This window comes from Patella vulgata, chromosome 7 (assembly GCF_932274485.2).
Source record: "Patella vulgata chromosome 7, xgPatVulg1.2, whole genome shotgun sequence".
In the NCBI taxonomy this organism is placed as follows: Eukaryota; Metazoa; Mollusca; class Gastropoda; family Patellidae; genus Patella; species Patella vulgata.
Window position 1 is genome coordinate 45,897,941 of NC_065885.2, and position 21,206 is coordinate 45,919,146.

Consider the following 21,206-nt stretch of genomic DNA (forward strand, 5'->3'; position numbering starts at 1 on the left):
CTCGGTTCCTTTCTATATTTGCGCATATCGTAACGTAACTTCCTGAATTATGGCCCCTGATTGTACGAAAAATCGCTTTTTTAGCTTGTGGACCCTATAGAGGTCATAATTTTTATCCGATTTAAAAAACCGTATTATTATATCACCGTTACACCCTAAGGACGGCTTAGTGCAAATTTTGTGAAAATCAGCCCAAAACTGACAGACAAAATGGCCGCCGCCGTTCGTTCTCAAATAGAGTAAAAATATGGTATATCAAGGTTGTAGACCAGTGATGGGATTTTGACGAATATTCCGGAAATGTCCGACGCTATTTTACAAACGTCCTATATTGTCCGACCAGGAATATTCCCAATCGGACATCCAAGACATGGTAAATAATATTCAAAATTCCAAAATTAATATAGTGTTCTGAGTGTATTACTACCACTCAACCCGATTATCGTTGATAATAGGCTGGATTGATTAGGTAATTAAGTGATCAACGTATATTTATCGTTTAATACCGTATATACACCTACCTTGATTAACTACTTAATCTGCCTTGATTGGCTGACTTAATTCTTTGTCCGACAATTCATCAATTCAATCCTGAACAGAAGTCAGATTAACCCGTGATTTCTTCATTGTCTCACGTTTTAGTCTCCTTGATGTCGACCGTAGACATTAGTCATATGTCACATATCCTAATAGTATATAACACCCCAAATCAATATACATTGTGTCCGATATCTTGTCTGTGATATTTCTTCAGTGGAAGCCGAAGTTAAATAAAGCTATTTCACACACGCGCAAAATGAAAGTAGAAATCTTGCGAGACACGTGGAATTAACGTGCCGAATCTAATACGTCTGATGTCGGGAGAAAAGATTCTATTTTGATGGCATATTGTCGGATTTATGATCATATTTTGAATGGGGTTTATGTTTTTAAATAAGTAAATAAATACGCTAAGAAATGTTGACGACTATTTCGATTGGAATAACGTAAGTAGTTACGGTGACGATACTGCGTGCTTGGAGTAGAATGGGATTATTTAGCAGTTGGTGTCACTCGCTCGTTGTATTAGAGCAACGTTTACTACGGTTTACAGCCAAATAAATTCCGGGATGTCATTTTTTTACCTTCCGTATATAAATCGAAACGGAGTATAAGACGAATACCGGACTTTACTAAAAAATATATCGATTTATGACCCGAAAAATACGGTAATTTGGGGGGAAATTTGAAACCGGTACGGATGAGCAGTAGTCGGCACGCTTTCATTCTACGGTATTACGATGTCATGAAATTTTGTAGGAATATTATTGACATAAATTTGAATACCGTACGGGAATTAAATATGAAAAATAACGAGGTGCACCTATTTTTTTTATTAAGTATGAATTTGAATATTTTGTTGACAAGATTCTTAATTGTGGTTTGAAAACATCTGCTTAAATAATAAGAGTTATGTCCCTTTATTTTCGGGAAGAAAATGTCCGACAACTAAAATTTTGAAATCCCATCACTGTTGTAGACCCTATAGAGGTCACAATTTTTATCCGATTTTGTTGAAACTTGAAATGTATGTTTATTACCCAAGATCTCGGTAATTTCATGAATTATGGCCCCTGATTATACGAAAAATCGTGTTTTTAGCTTGTGGACTCTATAGAGGTCATAATTTTTATCCGATTTAAAAAAACGTTTTATTATATCCCCGTTACACCCTAAAGACGGCTGAGTTTGAATTTCGTGAAAATCGGCCCCAAACTGACAGACAAAATGGCCACCTTTCGTTCACAAATAGCGTAAAAATATGGTATATCAAGGTTGTGGACCCTATAGAGGTCATAATTTTTATCCGATTTTGTTGAAACTTGAAATGTTAGTTTATAACTCAAAGATCTTGGTTCCTTTCGATATTCGCGCAAATCGGAACGTTTTTAGCTTGTGGACCCTATAGAGGTCATAATTTTTATCCGATTTAAAAAAACGTATTTTTATATCACCGTTATACACTAAGGCCGACTGAGTTCGAATTTCATGAAAATCGGCCCAAAACTGACAGACAAAATGGCCACCTTTCGTTCACAAATAGCGTAAAAATATGGTATATCAAGGTTGTGGACCCTATAGAGGTCATAATTTTTATTCGATTTTGTTGAAACTTGAAATGTTAGTTTATAACTCAAAGATCTTGGTACCTTTCGATATTCGCGCAAATCGGAACGTTTTTAGCTTGTGGACCCTATAGAGGTCATAATTTTTATCCGATTTAAAAAAACGTATTTTTATATCACCGTTATACACTTAGGACGACTGAGTTTGAATTTCGTGAAAATCGGCTTAAAACTGACAGACAAAATGGCCACCCTTCGTTCTCAAATAGTGTAAAATTATGGTATATCAAGGTTGTGGACCCTATAGATGTCATAATTTTTATCCAACTTTGTTGAAACTTGAAATGTGAGTTTATAACCCAAAGATCTCGTTCTCAAATAGCGTAAAAATATGGTATATGGTTCTGGACCCTATAGCGGTCACAATTATTATCCGATTTTGTTGAAACTTGAAATGTAAGTTTATAAGCCAAAGATCTTGGTTCCTTTCGATATTTGCGCATATCGAATTGTAATTTTCTGAATTATGGCCCTTGATTGTAGGAAAAATCACTTTCTTTTTAGCTTGTTCTCTATCCATCTCTCGAAAATGTGGGCGTATCCTGCCTGGCAGCCGCTGGTGTTTGTGGACATGGTCCAAAATTGAACCCATATGAGATCTTTGGGATATAAACATACATTTTAAGTTTTAAAAAAAAATTGAATAAAAGGATGACTACTGCATGTTCCGACCCCCAGGGGCAAAGCCATGTCCAATTTTTGTGTTTATCGTTTACAAGCTGCCATTCTGAATGGAACTTGGTACCATAACTTCCTGAATTATGGCCCCTTATTGTACGAAAAATCATGTTTTTAGCTTGAGATCTCTATAGAGGTTATAATTTTTATACAGTTAATATCCGACTGACTTTAAATTTATATACAATGTTTAAGGCCATGAGACGAAGAAGCCTATCGATTTTCAGCGATTTCAGATAATTACTGCCAGAGTTATGGCCCTTGATCACTTCAAAACATCTTGTGGATTGACTTTAAATTTATACACAGTGTTTAAGGCCATGAGAAGAAGAAGCCTATTGATTTTCAGCGATTTTCGATAATTACTGCCAGAGTTATGGCCCTTGATCACTTCAAAAAATCTTGTGGACGCTCTAGAGGCTAAAGTTAATATCCGATTGACTTTAAATTGATACACATTGTTTAAGGTCATGAGATGAAGAAGCCTATAGATTTTCAGCGATTTCCGATAATTACTGCCAGAATTATGGCCCTTGATCAATTTAAAAAATCTTGTGGACGCTCTAGAGGCTAAAGTTAATATCCGATTGACTTTAAATTTATACACATTGTTTAAGGTCATGAGACCAAGAAGTCTATTCATTTTCAGCGATTTCCGATAATTACTGCCAGAGTTATGGCCCTTGATCACTTCAAAAAATCTTGTGGACGCTCTAGAGGCCAAAGTTAATATCCGATTGACCATGGATGTTATTAGAAGCCGGCAACCGGCAAATTTCGCCGTTTACATTAGGCCAATTTTCGGCTACTTTTCAGCTAAAAAAGATCAGCAATTTAATTTTAATAAAATAATTCGGCATTCTATTAATTGAAACTAATTTAATTCCTAAACGCAAAGCACACAGACGTATCAACTAACCAGTTTTTTCCGTGATACTCAAAGATTTACGACCTTTCTCCCGATCTCCCGCACGGAAGGCTATTTTTCACGGGAAATGTTCATAATTATATAGCCAATGCTAGTTTTACTTTCAAAAAGGGAGGTAACCCCCTTACTTCCGTTGTATAAATCGACCTCATGATTCTTATAAGTATATTGTAATCAATAGGTACATGAGCGTACCTAATAAAATAGAGACCTGTACTGACTTTACAAGGTCTGTTCCCTTACTGTCATTTTTCCTCATGGCTAGTAGTAAACGTCTATACGATTTTGACAGTTCTCCCGTGAACAGAAAATGTTTCACGCTACGTGACTTGAGCATAAAATCGGAAGCCATTGGCATTGAGTGATTGACTGAAATTTAGCTGACTTTCAATCTGCGATTTTAGATTACTAGCGGTTGTATTATACTATTCAAAAAAAGTAGGGGATATTTGATTTTTGGGGCATAATACTAAAATATGCAAATGACTACGAAAAAAGTCACTATAGAACCTAACAGAAGAAACATTTCCAGTTACATGTGACGCCCAAACGCACCAATAGCTACCGCATGGAATGCAGGTGATGCTTGGGATCATCATGGGGGTCCAACCCAAGATTTGCACGACTCTGACTTTGAATGTTACAGTCATTGTGGCATTGAATTCCAGGGTGGAAACATCAGTTTAATTGTTTTAGTGACCAGAAAACAAATTTTGATATGCGTCGGCTTACCCAAAATGAAAGGTTACGTGCCCTTGGCATGCTACAGATCGGCACAACACAGGCGGTTGTGGCGCGGACGATGAATGTTTCTCAGTCTGTCATAAGCAGGCTATGGTCCAGATACCGTGATACACAATCTGTACAGGACAGACCACGCTCAGGTCGACCATGGGCGACAACTCAAGCCCAGGATCGATTTATCCGTACCTTGGCCTTGAGAAATCGTGTCATCACAGCAAATCAGATCAGCGCTCGTCTTCAAACAGACACTGGTGTGAGAGTGAGTGGCCAGACGATTCGGAATCGACTGCATAGGGGTCACCTTCGCGCCCGACGTCCTCGCGTGATCCCTTGTTTGAGAGATCATCACATTCAGGCAAGACGTCGTTGGTGTAGGGATCGTCAACACTGGGATAATCGACGCTGCAGCAATGTGATGTTTTCAGATGAGTCAAGGTTCACTGTTGATTTTTTGGACAGACGTAGGAGGGTGTGGCGTCGTCGAAACGAGCGCTTCCAAGACGTTAACGTCATCAGACATGATCGATTTGGGGGTGGTTCTGTTATGGTGTGGGGAGGCATCACTGTTGCTGGAAGAACGGCTTTACATGTTGTTGCAGGGCGTGTTACAGGCCAGTACTACCGGGACAACATCTTGGAAGTCCATGTTGTGCCGTTCGCACGACGTCATGGCCGCCGTTTCATCTTCCAGGATGACAACGCAAGTTGTCACAGGGCCAGGATCGTTACAGGTAACCTCCAACAACAGAACATCACCACATTACCTTGGCCAGCACTGAGTCCCGACCTCTCCCCCATCGAGCATGTCTGGGACATGCTTGGACAGAGGTTACGTCAACGTCAACAACGTCCTGCCAATGTCCAAGAACTTGCTGCTGCGTTGCAACAGGAATGGGACAATCTGGACCAAAATGACCTTAGACGTCTCATTAGGAGTATGCCACGTCGGATCAATGCTTGTTTGGCAAACAGAGGAGGATTTACCCGTTACTGACTTGGTTGTGATGCTGTGGTAACTTTGCTGTTTGACCCCAGGTATCATTTTACCCTTATAATGGTCAGTCTGTGCCTTACTTAGTCTAACGATCATTTGGAATAAATCGATGAATGTGAACTTCATTTCATTTTGTCATTTGTTTCTTCGTCAGTTTCATTAGGTGACTTTAATAACACTTAAAAATCAAATATCCCCTACTTTTTTTGAATAGTATATAATGCTTTGATATCGATCTCAATATACGAAAATAGTCGGACTCAAAAGTTATAGAAATAAAAGCGCTATTACTGTTTATGTGCGAGGCACTTGCGGGAAAATAAAACTCTCATGTCACGTTTCCAGGGATTTCAATTCACGCGATTACACCCATAAGTAGAAAACGGGATTTATCGGTTTTGCAGACTGAAATTTGCTAATTCCGAATAAATGCAGCCTGCCTTTTATCTGGTATCATGAAGATTAAAAATATTTTATATATTTTTCAAATTGTTACGATTTTATAAGTTTTAGCAAAGCCTAAACTAATATTCACAGATTTCAGTTTTAAAATTGGTAGACGTGCAATTTTATAATAAGGCTTATCTAATGACTTTACTCGGATATGACTGAAAAGCACTTATTTGGATTATTAAAGTTTTTTTGGATAGATTTTTTAAGTATATTTTCACAAAATGTTTTAAAAAAAACTTTCTGTCATTTAAAATATTGACCCGAAATGCACCTAACGCCATAACACACTCCCCACCCTTCGGTTTGCCCGCAGATTCAGGCCTGAGGCCCTAAAAATTTGCTGCCCCTTACTTAAGCAAAATTTCCTGTTACTTGAAAAGTTAGTGACATCCCTGCGATTGACTTTAAATTTATACACAGTGCTTAAGGTCATGAAATGAAGAAGCCTATTGATTTTCAGCGATTTCCGATAATTACTGCCAGAGTTATGGCCCTTGATCACTTCAAAAAATCTTGTGGACGCTCTAGATGCCAAAGTTAATATCCGATTGACTTTAAATTTATACAGTGTTTAAGGTCATGAGACGAAGAAGTCTATTGATTTTCAGCGATTTCAGATAATTACTGCCAGAGTTATTGCAATTGATCACTTTGAAAAATCTTGTGGACGCTCTAGAGGCTAAAGTTAATATCCAATTGACTTTAAATTTATACACAGTGTTTAAGGTCATGAGACGAAGAAGTATATTCATTTTCAGCAATTTCCGATAATTACTGCCAGAGTTATGGCCCTTGATCACTTCAAAAAATCTTGTGGACGCTCTTGAGGCTAAAGTTAATATCCGATTGACTTTAAATTTATACACAGTGTTTGAGGTCATGAGACGAAGAAGTCTATTCATTTTCAGTGATTTTCGATAAATACTGCCAGAGTTATGGCCCTTGATCACTTCAAAACATCTTGTGGATGCTCTAGCGGCAAAAGTTACGTCTGATTGACTTTAAATTATACACAGTGTTTGAGGTTATGAGACAAAGAATCCTATTGATTTTCAAAGATTTCCCATAATTACTGCCAAAGTTATGGCCCTTGATCACTTTGAAAAAACCTGTGACGCTCTAGAGGCTAAAGTTATCATCCGATTGACTTCAGATTGCTACACAGAGCTTAAGATTTTGATACGAACAAGTAAATTTTTATGACTTGAACAGCTAAATCCATGATATTAAAAGTTTTGTATACTAAGCGTTAGCATGGGGCAGAACTTTATAAAAACCAAACAAATTCTAATGGTTTTCTGATAATTACTTCATGAATTGTTACTCTTAATCAGATTTTTTAGTGTATTATAAATGTTTCATGACCGAAAAAAGTAAAAATATGCGACAACACTTGTTGACTGCCCAGACGATTTAGCTGCTGTGGGTGTATGTTTCGTTGCCTGGCAACCTATCTTTATCTGATTTTAAAAAATGTTTGAATATATAACCGTTACACCCAAAAGATGGTTGACAAAATGGCCACCCCTCGTACGCAAATAGTGTACAACATCTGGTATATCAAAATCACGTTTTTAGCTTGTGATCCCTCTAGAGGTCACAATTATTATTTGATTTAAAAAAATGTGCAAATATATCACTTTTACACCGTAATTTTGATTGAATTCGGATTTTAAAAACCTTTTAAGTATATCGCCATTCCACCATAATGACTGTTGAATTCGAATTTCGGACCCTCTAGAGGTCACAATTTTTATCCCATTTTGATGAAACTTAAATCATATCTTGGGATATCTCAGTTCTTTTGATATTTGCGCATTTTAGACCATAATTTTCTGGATTATTGCCCCTGATTGTACAAAAAATCCTGTTTGTTTTTAGCTTGTTCTCTATCCATCTCTATCCAGGTATCCTACCTGCCAGCCGCTGGTTGATGAAACATAAAATATATCTTTATATCCCAAAGATCTCAGTTCCTTTCGATATTCGTGTATTTCAGACCATAACTTCTTAGATTATGGTCCCTGTTTGTACGAAAAATCATGTTTTTTTTTTATAGCTTGTTCTCCATCCATCTCTTGCAAAATGTGTGCGCTTCCTGCCTGGCAGCTGCTGGTATTATTCTTTTAGAAAAAAATATAGCCTAAATATATCAATATATCAAATGCCTATTTATTTATCTAAAAAATATCTAGAATACTTTGTTTTTGTACATAAAATATTTTATTATTTTTGACAGAACAAAGTCGTCATGTCTGTCGGGTTATGAAAAAGGCAATAATTTAAATGTCCTCAGCCACCATATAAATGTTCGGTTAGGAGTAAGAATTATGAGGTAAATTCTGCTCCATAGCTTTCTTCATTGAATACAGAAAGCGTGTCATTCAACTTGTTATTAGACTAAGAGTTATATAATATTTGAAAAGAATGCTAAAAGCATGTAGATAACAGTTACAGATCTAGTAAGTTAAAGATATCGAACTACTAAATTCAATAAATTAATTTAATTATTTTATATTTAGGATGGTTTACCGCATAAAATAAGCCAGGAAGTGAAAGGTAGTCAAGAAGTGGATATTTATGATCCAATTATTGTGGAACCATCCATGTTGTATTTTCCTTGGGATCCTGTCACACAGGCTAAACATAACTATTTGCTAAAGGTAAATTATGTCTCAGTTTCATAGGCCTTCATGCCATCAGTGCAAGGGGTTAATGTCGTTACTTCTGTCTGTCATATTAGTCATTTTTATACGCTCACATTAAACATACATTATGCAAGAGCTAAATCTGATTATTGCAAGTCTTTATTTAGGCTTCAGATTTCATAGAAATTATAAATTAGATCTTTATTTACACAACAAGCACAAAATCAACTCTGTAGACCCACGGATGGCTTGGATTCAGCTTGGATTTAAACAGGATTTCGTTGACTGATTTAATTTTAAATGGCGTCGTGAGCGGAGATTAACCGTTACGTTGACGTCATACTGCCGTATCGAGGCTAAATGATAGAGTGTACGAAGCGAGGCCGCTGTTGAGCGATGACTTAACAATTGACATCTAAACTATTTAAAGTGCAATAAACACAGATAATGACAAATTTACAATTCCTGGAGACCGTGTGATGACTAATACAGACGGACAGGTCTTCTGTCTTAGTAATATCAATAAAAATATTGGTGTATACCTAAAGATTTATCATAATTCAATTGTATTATAATATTATGTCCTATATTCAATTGATTTAATGCATGTCCAAAATACAAGTAAGAATGAAAATTTACCCTCTCACTCATTTTGTCCAATTGTTATAAAAATCCAAAAAGGTAAAACACAAATTCGGATATGATGACAGCAGACAAAAGACAGCAGAGATTATGTAGGTGGAGTTAACGCCTGTCAATCAAACGATCGGCCATACTAAGAATCGGTGAAGATTGAATATAATCCCATTTCTAGTCAAAAATTACACTGGTGATAACTATGTTCAGAATAAAGTAATTTGACTGAAATTTTCAGTATATTCTTCTTTCATCATCTATTTTTGAACTGTTATAGCAAGAATGGCTAACTCCTTATAAAAATCTCCCATAATGTATCTTTAAATCAACAACATCCAAAGATCAAATTTACTATGGATATAAATAGTATCCCAGTTAATTTCTTAGATGTGAAAGTTGTCAAAGAAAAGTATAAGTTATTGACAAATCTATATTAAAAAAAGACCAGATAGCCATCATTATCTTCCACCATGATCTAGTTGTCATCCCAAACACACCTTTAATGCTATCTTTTACAGTGGTGCTCTACATATAAAACAGATTTGTAGCAAAGATAGCATGACCAAGTCAAACCTGAAAAACTTTCGAACCTCTCTTACATACATGGATTATTTTATTGTTATTTGGCTAAAAAGCAAACAAATTTATTAACCTCGGAACAGTTTACATTATATAAATGTTATTTGGCTAATGGAAAACTAATTTACTTCTCTTGTAACTGAAATATCAGTTAGAATTGATGTTTTTTTTATACGCCCACATTTTCATGTGGACGTATTATGCCGTCGCCACCGTCCGTCTGTCTGTCTGTCCGTCCGTCCATCCGTCCGTCCACAATTGTTTGTGGACTCTCTACAGGTCACAATTCTTATCCGATTTTGACGAAACTTGAAATATAGGTTTATCCCCAAAAGATATCCGCTGCTTTCGATATTGGCATGTATCGGATCGAAAATTCATGGATTATGGCCCCTGATTGTACGAAAAATTACGTTTTTAGCTTGTGGACCCTATAGAGGTCACAATTTTTATCTGATTTTTTTGAAACTTGAAATGTAAGTTTATAACCCAAAGATCTCGGTTCCTTTCGATATTCGCCCATATCGGACCGTAACTTCCTGAATTATGCTCGTACGAAAAATCGTGTTTTTAGCTTGTGGACCCTATAGAGGTCATAATTATAGAGGTCACCGCTACACCCTAAGGATGGCTGAGTTCAAATTTCGTGAAAATCGGCCGAAAATTGACAAACAAAATGGCCGCCGTTCGTTCTCAAATAGCGTAAAAATATGGTATATCAAGGTTGTGGACCCTATAGAGGTCACAATTTTTATCCGATTTTGTTGAAAATTGAAATGTAAGTTTATAACCCAAAGATCTTGGTTCCTTTCGATATTCGCGCATATCGGACCGTAACTTACAGAATTCTGGCCCCTGTTTGTGCGAAAATACGCGTTTTTAGCTTGTGGACCCTTTAGAGGTCATAATTTTTATCCGATTTAAATAAACGTATTATTATATCACCGTTACACCCAAAGGACGGCTGAGTTTGAATTTCGTGAAAATCGGCCCAAAACTGACAGACAAAATGGTCGCCCTTCGTTCTCAAATAGTGTAAAAATATGTTTTTTCAAGGTTGTGGACCAGGGCTTCCACTTAAAAATTTTCACTGCCGGTCATTTTTGATAATGCACGAAAACTTTTCAAAGTAAATGTATATTTCATGTTTTTTATTCATGGTAGGGTATTGTGAATTCAAGTGTCTTTACTACTTAGTCACCATGGGTAGGGTGACCCATGCAACAATAATTATCCGCTAAGAAATTCGGTCTTACCTGGAGAGTTGTTGACTGTCCAACGACGAATTTCTGAATGATGACAAAACACCGCCGGGTCCGCTGGGAGCACGTGCGAGTAATTCATCGCAGCAAATATCCACTATATATGGCCATGCACGTGGTATTGTCACAACATCAGATGGTAGATAAAGACAAGTTAAAATTTATTTCATCACGCGTTTGTCTTTAGAAATCATTGATCGCAAACTACGTTCAAAATTCTAAAAATTATTGTCGTTTTTATTTTTCAATTCGCTATTTATCTACAGAGTGTTGTCATTTAGTTTCGGCGATTTCACATCTCCGTAGAACTTGTTTTAGACGGGATAAGAAAAAAAGCCGTAGTTATCTTTTAATTTTTTAAAGGTTCCTAAAATCTTCGTGGAATCGCTAAGACGACTGGTGTCAAGTTAGAAAATAAACAAATTGTTTCGTATCTTAAATTTGCTACCGGGAATTAATCGAAACGCACAATAGTCTTGGTTGACTATATTTACTGTTCGAGACTATTGGCTTTTAGGGTTAAAGGGAAACAAATCTTTTTAATTTGTTTAGGAATTGACCGACTGACTTGTTTTAATTTGTTGTCAACCCATTCAATTAGCAAGCATGACGTCCAACGATGAATTACTATCCAGCATTGGTTTGGGCGATGACTAAGATCTCAGTACAATAACTAATCTTCCCTTCGCAAGAATTACAAATAGGCTAGTACTAGGCATTATTAATAAATTTCCGACCAATACGGAGCACCGGTCTATAAGTACTGCTTTACATGACGACTGCGTGACGTTTGATAACAAAGGTATTCAAAGTAGGCTGGCCAGACTGAAGACAAAGACTAGAAAGCTGGGTAAAAATAAAAATAATTCTAATAACGCTTTAAAATTAGTGGACAAGACACCATCGACAGATACCAGCACGGTACATTTAATAAATAGAGAGACACAGACATCTGTCGATGCTGCGACTTTGACCAAATTAAATAGGAAAAATAAGAATTTATTAAGAAGGGTCAATACGTACAAAAAAAAATTTCCGTTTAAAAAATCGAATAAGGAAGACCTCAAAAGAATTGATTCGCGCAAAGGCTAATAATAATAAAGTTTTGGCAAATAAAAAAACTGGTTGTAAGTCCCAACCTCGTGGCGAAGAAGTAATTTTGTATGTCAAAAATCAAAGATACACTCCAGAATGCCATAATTTGGTCATGCAACTAAAAAACCTCAACGTTTCCGATAGGAACGTCAACGCGGTTATAACCGCATGTTTGGCTGTCGCGGGACTGAAATCTAATTATGCCCCAAAGAATATCATGTGAGCGCGTGGTGTATCTTTAAAGCATGTTTCGGAAACCTTAAAGTCAGCAAAAAACACCACTTTATATAGGGACGAAACTACAAAATTTGGCTCCTAATTCGGTACATATGCACTAACCGCTGACTCGACTCATACGCCAATTATTATTGGTCTTCGGAATATGGCTGATAAATCTGCGCAAACTACTCTTGCAACTTTAAATGAAATTTTGGCAGATCTTGATGATATAGCTGGGCCCATTAGTAAATCCGTAATTTTCGAAATTAGAAATACGATGTCAGACAGAGCCAGCACCGAAAAGCTTTTTAACAATTTATTTACACAGTACAGAGGCAATATTTGTTCTAAATTAGTAGAAAACTGGTCTGATTTATCAGATTCAGAGCGAAATATTCACCTAAATATAAATCATTTCTTTTGCGGTCTTCATCTATTAACTGGTTTGGCCGATAAAAGTGCGTCTGAATTGAAGAAATTTGAGGAAATGTATTTTAAAATGTATTCGGCCCAAACGTTTAAAACCGCTTCTTCATTTTTGCCAAACGAACCTGGGTGTGTTCGATTGGTTCGGACCATCTGTAAAGCCTTTACAAAGGGTGGGGACGAAAAGTCAGGTTGTTATTTGCCTTTTAAGTTGTATCTTAAGTCCCTTGGGATTTCAAAATTACCGCTAACGCCATTTCATGATAACCGGTTTAATATTATTTTCCACATTGTCGCAATTGTAAATTATATGGCCAAGCATATAACAAATTTTCTTGGTGATTTTGGAACAGAAAATAGATTGACCCAAAGCATATTTTTGGATATTAAAATTCCGTTATTTCATATTGAGTGCCAGGCTTTGGGCTTGATAGATAAATTAATTACAGCTCCACTGTGGCGCATACTAGAAAGCGGCATTAATGCACTTGACATGAAAACTATTTATCAGGAATTACATGATTTTTTGGAAAACCCTAATATTGAAAACTTTGTTGAAGGTAAATCACACCCATTTGAATCTCTAATTAAAATTGAAAATGATTCGGTCCTTGCTAACCTGACGAAATTTGATTCTGATTTAACTTTTAATTCAACCCTGATCCATATTTTGGAAGTCCTCTTTGCCGAGTTTAGAAAGTACATTGCAAAAATTTTACTTGAGTATCGAGATGACTTTAATCCTTCGTGTTCAAGTTCTGCCATGCCTCACAACAAATTACCGGAAACCGTGTTCAGTCATCTCGATAGATTAATCGCGCCCTCGTCTAATATTTTTGGCAACGAAGCGTCCATTTTATGTAAAATGAATAAATCTGATGAATGGCTAAAAAATCTTTCACCTGATAAACGTAATTTGGTATTAATGGATGCTCAAACGATAACTAAAAATCAACTTTTTAAATTTAGGCAAAGACGGGAAGAAATCGAAAAAAAAAGCTAGCGGTTCTTTTGGCAAAAAAGAATGAATTAGTACAAAAGGGGAAACGTGAGATTAGGAAAAAAGAGCGCCTAACAACAGAAATTATCGGGGTGGGTCTTTGGAAAAGTAAAGAGGGTATGGAAAATGGGCTTTTACAACTTACAGATAGGGAAATAAAAGAGGCACTGAAGGCACAGCTCCGGTTTCGTAGGTATGTTTTAAATCAGCAAGTTTCCAATAAGTCTATATTTTATTTTTCTGTCGCCGGTAAGGAACACTCGATTTCAGTTTTAAAAGAAAATTTACAAAAATTAATTGACCTGGCTGATCCTACCTAACCGGAAGAAACTTTCAATGCCCCTTTTTAGCGGTTATAAAAAAATACAATTTCTTCATTCTTCGTTTCTAAAACCATTTTATTTGTCAATCCAGACGTCCCAGCAGACCGACATTCCGACACTTCTCACAGTATTTTAACAATTCATTATTTAATAACTGTTTTCTTTAAACCAATCGGTTAATTTTCAGATAGCAATTTATGTTACAAAATACGCCTACTACTGTAGATCTGCTTTGATATCGTGTTTGAAAAGTTGCCCTTGAGATACTCTAAGTAAAACTTAACTTTTTATTTTGTCCCAAGGGGAACAATTTGGAATATATGTTTATTACAGATTAGTTCTAAATTACATATCTGTGTTTGGTAAATAATGACTATGTATTATTTATTATCAATCGATTTGTGAATTGTCGTAACAGATCGTGTTTTGGGGTAAGATTTGAGTTACGCTTTGTTTGATAAAGTGAGTACACCTGCGCTGATTACCTTAATTTTTAACCTATTTATCTTTGGGAAAACCTGTATTTCTTTCGTATAATAGCTGACAAGATAATATTGACTGTTTTATAAAAAATATCTGCTAAGACAGATGTTATACTGTACATATAAATGTATGTAAGAGTGTTGTAATAGACGACATACCGTTATATGAAAGAAGATCTAACATACAGGCATGTTGATTCAGAGGGCGTTGGTCACGATGAGATGTGTTTTTGTTAATGTTATCGATCGCTTTCAGTCCCTATAAAGTTATAGGAAATACATATTAAAATAATCAGCATATTTATTTTTGTGTAAAAGCTATCATACAAGAAGGAACGTCCTCCCGAATTTGAATTTGTTCTTAATTATGTATCTTCTAGTTTGTATTCACTTATTCAAACCCAACTACAAAATGTCAATGTACATCTCAAATCTGTACATAACTTGATCAGCTATTGCATATTTTTCATTTAGATTGATTAAAATAGTCTGTCATTATTTATTTAATACTCTAATTACTCCATGAAACTTTTCGTCAATATACATACTTTCCGAACATTATTTCTTAAATGGGATATCAAATATTAATTTACAAAGGCACATTCACATATAAATACCAATATAAATAGACCTATGTTTCTATGGGTATACAGAAAATATAAATAGATTGGTCTAATATATCTACAAAAATTTAAATTGGACTGCACACATCAAAATTAAGCACACAGGAATGGCCGATCCAAAACTGAGCTGCGTTGCGCATGCTCGAAAATCTTAAATTCAATCGAAGCATGGGGCCAATTTCATCAGATAGCAAATTACGAATTAAACGAATAGTCCCGAATGGTAGTGATGGTTCATTCTTATCGGAAAATAAATCAATAATTTGAAATAACCAAGAGAACATAACTCCGTCAACATTGAAAACCCAAAACAAATATGTCCGCGGATGGTGCACAAAAGCAGTGTATTTTACAATGCAGTCGAATGGATATATCTTGTGAAATATAGCACGCAGGTACAGTTTCTTGGCAGTTTATAATAAAGGATCATCTAGGGTTGTTATTTATATAAATATAGTGCCATAACTGTAAATAGTTTTCGAGATTTTTTTCGGCTCGGGTCACCCTACCATGGGGTGCACAAAAAAAATATATTTGACTTAAAAATGAAATATTAGTAAGGCTCATGATAATTATTTGATAATAAAATATTCCGTTTTGGCTACTTAAATAACGAAATAGTTGAATTGGCCGGAGAAAAACCATTTCAGTAGCTCACACGTAATTAACACGTGCTCTATAGAAAACACACTGACCTGGATAATTTTGAGTTGTAATACAATAACTTTGAAATGAAGATAAATATATAATTATCCATGGCAAATATCTCACATTTTTGGGGTTTTAGACCATCTCTTACAGAATTACGGGCCGCAGAATTGTGACGTAAATCCTAATAATGTATAACTAAATGACTAACGGATAACTAACTCCACGGCTAGCAACACTAGCGCCCCCTAGAATATGGTCGTGTATAAGAGTAACCGTATATACACAACATTTCTTCTACAATATTGCTGCACAATAGAACTGGAATATGTATTTTTCTTAATTGTTCGGTAAGCAAGTTAACTAATCTCTAGATTTTATTTCAACAGTTTCCACAAGGCCGTAATACCGCTATAAACATTTTATTTTTAAATGCATTTTTCTTCCAACACGTACGTTGTTGAGGATTTACGTAATTTTTTTTATTTGATATGTTTTTATTTGATATGACAGTTGGTTGGATTCGAAGAGCAATACTTCATATCAATTGCTCTTTTTCGAAGATCATAATAACCTCATTTACATTGTGCCTGACCGTAATAGCGGTAAATGGCTTTGTTGTTGAAAATTCTTATGACACGTGGACAATACATGAATGATTAACAATGGACCGATTCCCACTTATCAATTAACATTTATTGCTCTACTACCAGACATTCATCATTAAATATCAACACAACACTCAGTATAATCTGTTGACGACTATATATACAACTCTATAACACCAATCACGAGATTGGCTTCTAGACGACGTGCATTCTTGTATAGTTACACAGTGAAGGTCCATCGTAGTCATGTTTGAAATTTTTTTTTTTTAAAAAAAAGACCCTCTTTCCGGCGTGCAAAATGACCGTTAGGTCAGATCTAGGAACGGTCATTTTCCATAGCCGTAGGTCTCGACCGGCATATACGGCCGACGTGGAACCCATGTTGTGGACCCTATGGAGGTCACAATTTTAATTGTTGATTTTGTTGAAACTTGAAATGTAAGTTTATAACCCAAAGATCTTGGTTCCTTTCGATATTCGCGCATATCGAACCGTAACTTCCTGAATTATGGCCCCTGATTGTTCGAAAAATCGCGTTTTTAGCTTGTGGACCCTATAGAGGTCATAATTTTTATCCGATTTAAAAAAACGTATTATTATATCACCGTTACACCCTAAGGACGGCTGAGTTCGAATTTCGTGAATATCAGCCCAAAACTGACAGACAAAATGGCCGTCCCTCGTTCTCAAATTGCGTAAAAATATGGTATATCAAGGTTGTGGACCCTATAGAGGTCACAATTTTTATCCGATTTTGTTGAAACTTGAAATGTAAGTTTATTACCCAAAGTTCTCGGATCCTTCCGATATTTATGCATATTGAATTGTAATTTCTTGAATTATGGCCCTTGATTGTAGGAAAAATCACTTTCATTTTAGCTTGTTTTCTGTCCATCTCTCGAAAATGTGGGCGTATCCTGCCTAGCAGCCGCTGGTTAAATTTAACTGTGAGTGGGGTTCACAACACAATTTTCAAAGAAAGTAGGAGACTTAAAATATCTGTGTCTGTCCATCTGGGCATATTATTATTTGGCCTCACTAAAGCTGTTTGATTTCAGATCATGATATTATGATATATTGTTTTAGGCTAGAGGAGGGAGTGGAGACTATACATGGATTTCAGCAGATTTCGATGTGACCACTGTGAACATAAAAGGGCAGATAACTACTTATGGAATGGGAAGGGCAAACATTACAGCAGCTGACGCAAGAAATACAGCTCACACTGGGACAGCAACAGTAAGTTTATTTATTCTTGAGGATTAGTATTGATTATTGAACAAATAACCAGATATTAATTATTGATTTTATTACACACCCACATTTTCATGTGGATGTATTATGCTGTCCCTCCTCTCCGCCCGTGCACATTTGTACCGGTTAGTACATGAGCTAGTCTAGCTAAGTTTTGGGGTACTACCTGTTCTGGCAGTGTTCATTTTCAATACATTTTGATATGCTTGAAATTTTGCATCAAGTTTTATGCGGTTAATGCTCAAGCTAGTCTAGCTAAGGTTTTATACGCCCACATTTTCATCTGGACGTATATTGTTGTCGCCTCTGTCTGATTGTCTGGATGTCCGTCCGTCCGTCTGTCCATAATTTATTTGTGGACACTCTACAGGTCACATTTTATACGCCCACATTACATTGAAATATAGGTTTATCTCAAAGATCTCAGCTGCTTTCGATATTGGCATGTATCGGATTGAAACTTCATGGATTATGGCCCCTGTTTGTATGAAAAATCACGTATTTAGCTTGCGGACCGGTTCCGTTTGATATTCACGCATGTAGGACCGTAACATCCTGAATTATGGCCCCTGATTGTACGAAAAATTGCGTTTTTAGCTTGTGGACCCTATAGAGGTCATAATTTTTATCCGATTTAAAAACCGTATTATTATATCACTGGTACACCCTAAGGACGACTGAGTTCGAATTTCTTGAAAATCGGCCCAAAATTGACAGACAAAATGGCCGCTGTTCGGTCTCAAATAGCGTAAAAATATGGTATATCAAGGTTATGGACCTACAGCGGTCACAATTTTTATCGGATTTTGTTGAAACTTGAAATGTAAGTTAATAACCCAAAGATCTCGGTTCCTTTCGATATTCACGCATACCGAACCGTAACTTCCTGAATTATGGCCCCTGATTGTACGAAAATATTGCGTTTTTAGCTTGTGGACCCTATAGAGGTCATAATTTTTATCCGATTTAAAAAAACGTATTATTATATCACCGTTACACCCTAAGGACGACTGAGTTTGAATTTCGTGAAAATCGGCCCAAAATTGACAGACAAAATGGCTGCCGTTCGTTCTCAAATAGCGTAAAAATATGGTATATCAAGGTTGTGGACCCTATAGAGGTCACAATTTTTATCCGATTTTGTTGAAACTTGAAATGTAAGTTTATAACCCAAAGATCTTGGTTCCTTTCGATATTCGCGCATATCAGAGCGTAACTTCCTGAATTATGGCGCCTGATTGTACGCAAAAATCACGTTTTTAGCTTGTGGACCCTATAGAGGTCATATTTTTTATCCGATTTAACAAAACGTATTATTATGTCACCGTTACACCCTAAGGACGACTGAGTTCGAATTTCGTGAAAATCGGCCCAAAATTGACAGACAAAATGGCCGCCGTACGTTCTCAAATAGCGTAAAAATGTGGTATATCAAGGTTGTGGACCCTATAGAGGTCACAATTTTTATCCGATTTTGTTGAAACTTGATATGTAAGTTTATAACCCAAAGATCTCAGTTCATTTTGATATTCGCGCATATCGGACCGTAACTTCCTGAATTATGGCCCCTGATTGTACGCAAATCGCCTTTTTAGCTTGTGGACCCTATAGAGGTCATAATTTTTATCCGATTTAAAAAAACGTATTATTATGTCACCGTTACACCCTAAGGACGACTGAGTTCGATATTCGTGAAAATCGGCCCAAAATTGACAGACAAAATGGCCGCCGTACGTTCTCAAATAGCGTAAAAATGTGTTATATCAAGGTTGTGGACCCTATAGAGGTCACAATTTTTATCCGATTTTGTTGAAACTTGATATGTAAGTTTATAACCCAAAGATCTCAGTTCATTTTGATATTCTCGCATATCGGACCGTAACTTCCTGAATTATTGTCCCTGATTGTACGAAAAATCACGTATTTAGCTTGTGGAACCAATAGAGGTCATAATTTGTATCAGATTTAAAAAAACGTATTATTATATCACCGTTACACCCTAAAAACAGCTGAGGTCGAATTTCATGAAAATCGGCCCAAAATGTACAGACAATTCGGCCGCCGTTCGTTCTCAAATAGCGTAAAAATATGGTATATCAAGGTTGTGGACCCTATAGAGATCACAATTTTTATCCGATTTTGTTGAAACTTGAAATGTAATTTTATAACCCAAAGTTCTCGGTTCCTTTCGATATCGGACCTTAACTTCCTGAATTATGGTCCCTGATTGTACGAAGAATCGCGTTTTTAGCTTGTGGACCCTAAAGGTCATAATTTTTATCCTATTTAAAAAAACGTATTATTATGTCACCGTTACACCCTAAAGACGACTGATTCCGAATTTCGTGAAAATTGGCCCAAAATTGACAGACAAAATGGCCGCCGTTCGTTCTCAAATAGCGTAGAAATATGGTTGTGGACCCTATAGAGGTCACAGTTTTGATCCGATTTTGATGAAACTTGAAGTACATATTTATAACCCAAAGATCTTGGTTCCTTTCGATATACGCACATTTTGGATCATAACTTCCTGAATTATGGCCCTTGATTGTACGAAAAGTCGCGTTTTTAGGATGTGATCCCTCTAGATGTCACAATTTTTATTCGATTTTAAAAAACGTTTGAATATATCCCTTTCACACCCTTATGATGGTTGAGTCCGAATTTCGTACAAATCGGACCAAAACTGCCGGACAAAATGGCTGCCCCTCGTACGCAAATATTGTAAATATATTGTTTATCAAGGTTTTGGACCCTCTAGAGAGTGGACACAATTGTGATCCGATTTTGATGTAACTTGAAATACATGTTTATAACCCAAAGATCTTGGTTCCTTTTAATATTCATGCATATCGGATTATAACTTCCTGAATTATGGCCCTTGATTGTACGAAAAAATCACTTCTTTTTTTCAGCTTGTTCTCTGTCCATCTCTTGCAAAATGTGGGCGTATCTTGCATGGCAACCGCTTGTATGGTATTACGATGTCATGTAATTTTTATACGCCCACATTTTCATGTGGACGTATTATGCCGTCGCCCCTCTCTCCGTCCGGACTCTCTACAGGTCACAATTCTTATCCGATTTTGACGAAACTTGAAATATAGGTTTATCCCCAAAAGATCTCGGCTGCTTTCGATATTGGCATGTATCGGATTGAAACTTCATGGATTATGGCCCCTGTTTGTATGAAAAATCACGTATTTAGCTTGCGGACCGGTTCCGTTTGATATTCACGCATATCGGACCGTAACTTCCTGAATTATGACCCCTGATTGTACGGAAAATCGCGTTTTTAGCTTGTGGACCCTATAGAGGTCATAATTTTTATCCGATTTAAAAAATCGTATTATTATATCACCGTTACACCCTAAGGACGGCTGAGTTCGAATTTCGTGAAATTCAGCGCAAAACTGACAGACAAAATGGCCGCCCTTCGTT

At 36.3% G+C, this 21,206-nt stretch overlaps 1 protein-coding gene across 2 annotated transcripts in view; it reads left to right on the forward strand.

The window, feature by feature from the left end:
* LOC126828350 (nuclear pore membrane glycoprotein 210) overlaps positions 1-21,206 on the forward strand; it is a 398,410-nt gene that overhangs the window by 111,532 nt on the left and 265,672 nt on the right. For both annotated transcript variants that reach the window (XM_050558068.2, XM_050558065.2), the window contains exons 11-12: positions 8,485-8,625; positions 17,598-17,750. In XM_050558068.2, the coding sequence (XP_050414025.1) occupies positions 8,485-8,625; positions 17,598-17,750 (294 nt within the window). The remainder of the gene's footprint in view (positions 1-8,484; positions 8,626-17,597; positions 17,751-21,206) is intronic.